Source organism: Chrysochloris asiatica, unplaced genomic scaffold (assembly GCF_000296735.1).
Source record: "Chrysochloris asiatica unplaced genomic scaffold, ChrAsi1.0 scaffold00039, whole genome shotgun sequence".
Classification (NCBI taxonomy): Eukaryota; Metazoa; Chordata; class Mammalia; order Afrosoricida; family Chrysochloridae; genus Chrysochloris; species Chrysochloris asiatica.
Window position 1 is genome coordinate 5,982,117 of NW_006408557.1, and position 1,683 is coordinate 5,983,799.

The 1,683-nt window shown below is 43.6% G+C and overlaps 1 protein-coding gene across 2 annotated transcripts in view; it reads left to right on the forward strand.

Moving 5' to 3' along the window:
* PCSK2 (proprotein convertase subtilisin/kexin type 2) overlaps window positions 1–1,683 on the forward strand; it is a 416,285-nt gene that overhangs the window by 371,724 nt on the left and 42,878 nt on the right. For both annotated transcript variants that reach the window (XM_006860627.1, XM_006860628.1), the window contains one exon: window positions 904–1,119. In XM_006860627.1, the coding sequence (XP_006860689.1) occupies window positions 904–1,119 (216 nt within the window). The remainder of the gene's footprint in view (window positions 1–903; window positions 1,120–1,683) is intronic.

Sequence of the window (1,683 nt, forward strand, 5' to 3'; positions counted from 1 at the left end):
GCTATGAGTCAGAACCGACTCCACGGCACATAACAACAACAAGTATAAATAGATATATACTTATATTTTCACAAAAATGGTTTATAAAGATACATAAGAAATTTATAACAATGATCACACCTATAGATAATTTTTCATTTTCCTTTCTGTGAAAACTTTATAGTTTTTTTTTAAAGTAGCACTTCATTTGTTAAAGAAAAGTCTTTCTGCATTCTTTTACCTCTTTATCCTCAGCTTGCACTATAAATCTGAGTGACTTTTTATAATGGAACTGTTAGGGAACAGAGAAGTAACTTTACAGGCCAGCCTAACATCACCCCAACGCCTAGAACTTCAATCAGCAAGTCCAGGACACTAAGCCCAGCGCACCTTCTGAGAAACAAAGCAGAGCTAGATGATCAAAAAAGGGCGCAAAATATGTGCTACCTAGACCATGCCACAAATCAGAATTAAACCTGAGGGAAATGAGCCAAAAACCCTATAAAAGGGGAGCAAGAACAGAAAGTGAGCACTCACTCACGAGAGAGATGCCCGCTTCTCCTCTTCTGAGAAGTGTACCATTCCTAGCTTAATAAACTTTGCTTGCAACTTGGCTGCTTTTTGTTTGTGTGTGTTGTTTGCACCAACCTCAAGTGGGTCTTGCTAGTCCTACAGAAGTCAAGTTATCAGACCCTAATAGGAATGAATTTTCCTGTAAAAAAAAAAAAAAAAAAAAAAACAACAACTCTCGCAGCGCTTCGCCAGAAGGATAGGGATTCTCAATTGAAAATCAAAACAATCCAGTCATTTCCTTCAGCTGCCGAGGGAGTCCACATCTCTGATACTCCCAAGGCTGGACCCAGCCTTCATCCAGAGGGTGTTGTGTCGAGTATCACCATTTCTGTCTGTTTGTCTATTCCTCAGGGCCGAGGGGGCAAAGGCAGCATCTATGTGTGGGCCTCTGGGGATGGCGGCAGCTATGATGACTGTAACTGTGATGGCTATGCCTCCAGTATGTGGACCATCTCCATCAACTCAGCCATCAATGACGGCAGGACTGCCTTGTATGATGAGAGTTGCTCCTCCACCCTGGCCTCCACCTTCAGCAATGGGAGGAAGAGGAACCCTGAGGCTGGCGTGGTAAGTGTGGCTAGCTTCTTGTCCTTGTTCTCAGATGGTACATATGAAAAAAGACCAGGACACCTATGTGAGACTCCTGGGAACAAGGGAATCACTATGCTCCCTGCCCTTCCTACAAAACAGTTAGCACATGTTACAAGGGGAAGATTAATTATTTTTACTCAGTGTCTGACCAAACTTTGCTGTGAAAGTAGAGATACGAGTTATGTAAGACCAAAGCAAGAAGATGTTGACCCTACCAGCTCAGTTTCTTGTTTTGACTTACAAATAATGAGTAACTCTGCTGATCAGTAAGTTGTCCTTGTTGTTGTTGTTAAGTGCTGTTGTGTCGGTTCTGACTCACAGAGCCCCTATACAGGGTTTCCAAGGAGCAGTTGATGGGCTTGAACAGCTGACATTGTGGTTAGGAAGGTGCTCATCCTACAGCACCACACCAAGATTCCATTGTTGCTCTACGGGAGTAGAAAGCGTAGTGGTTACGAATCGGGCTGCGAACCATAAGGTCAGCAGTTCGAAACTACCAGCTGCTCCGCGGGAGAAAGATGAGGCTTTCTACTCCCGTAA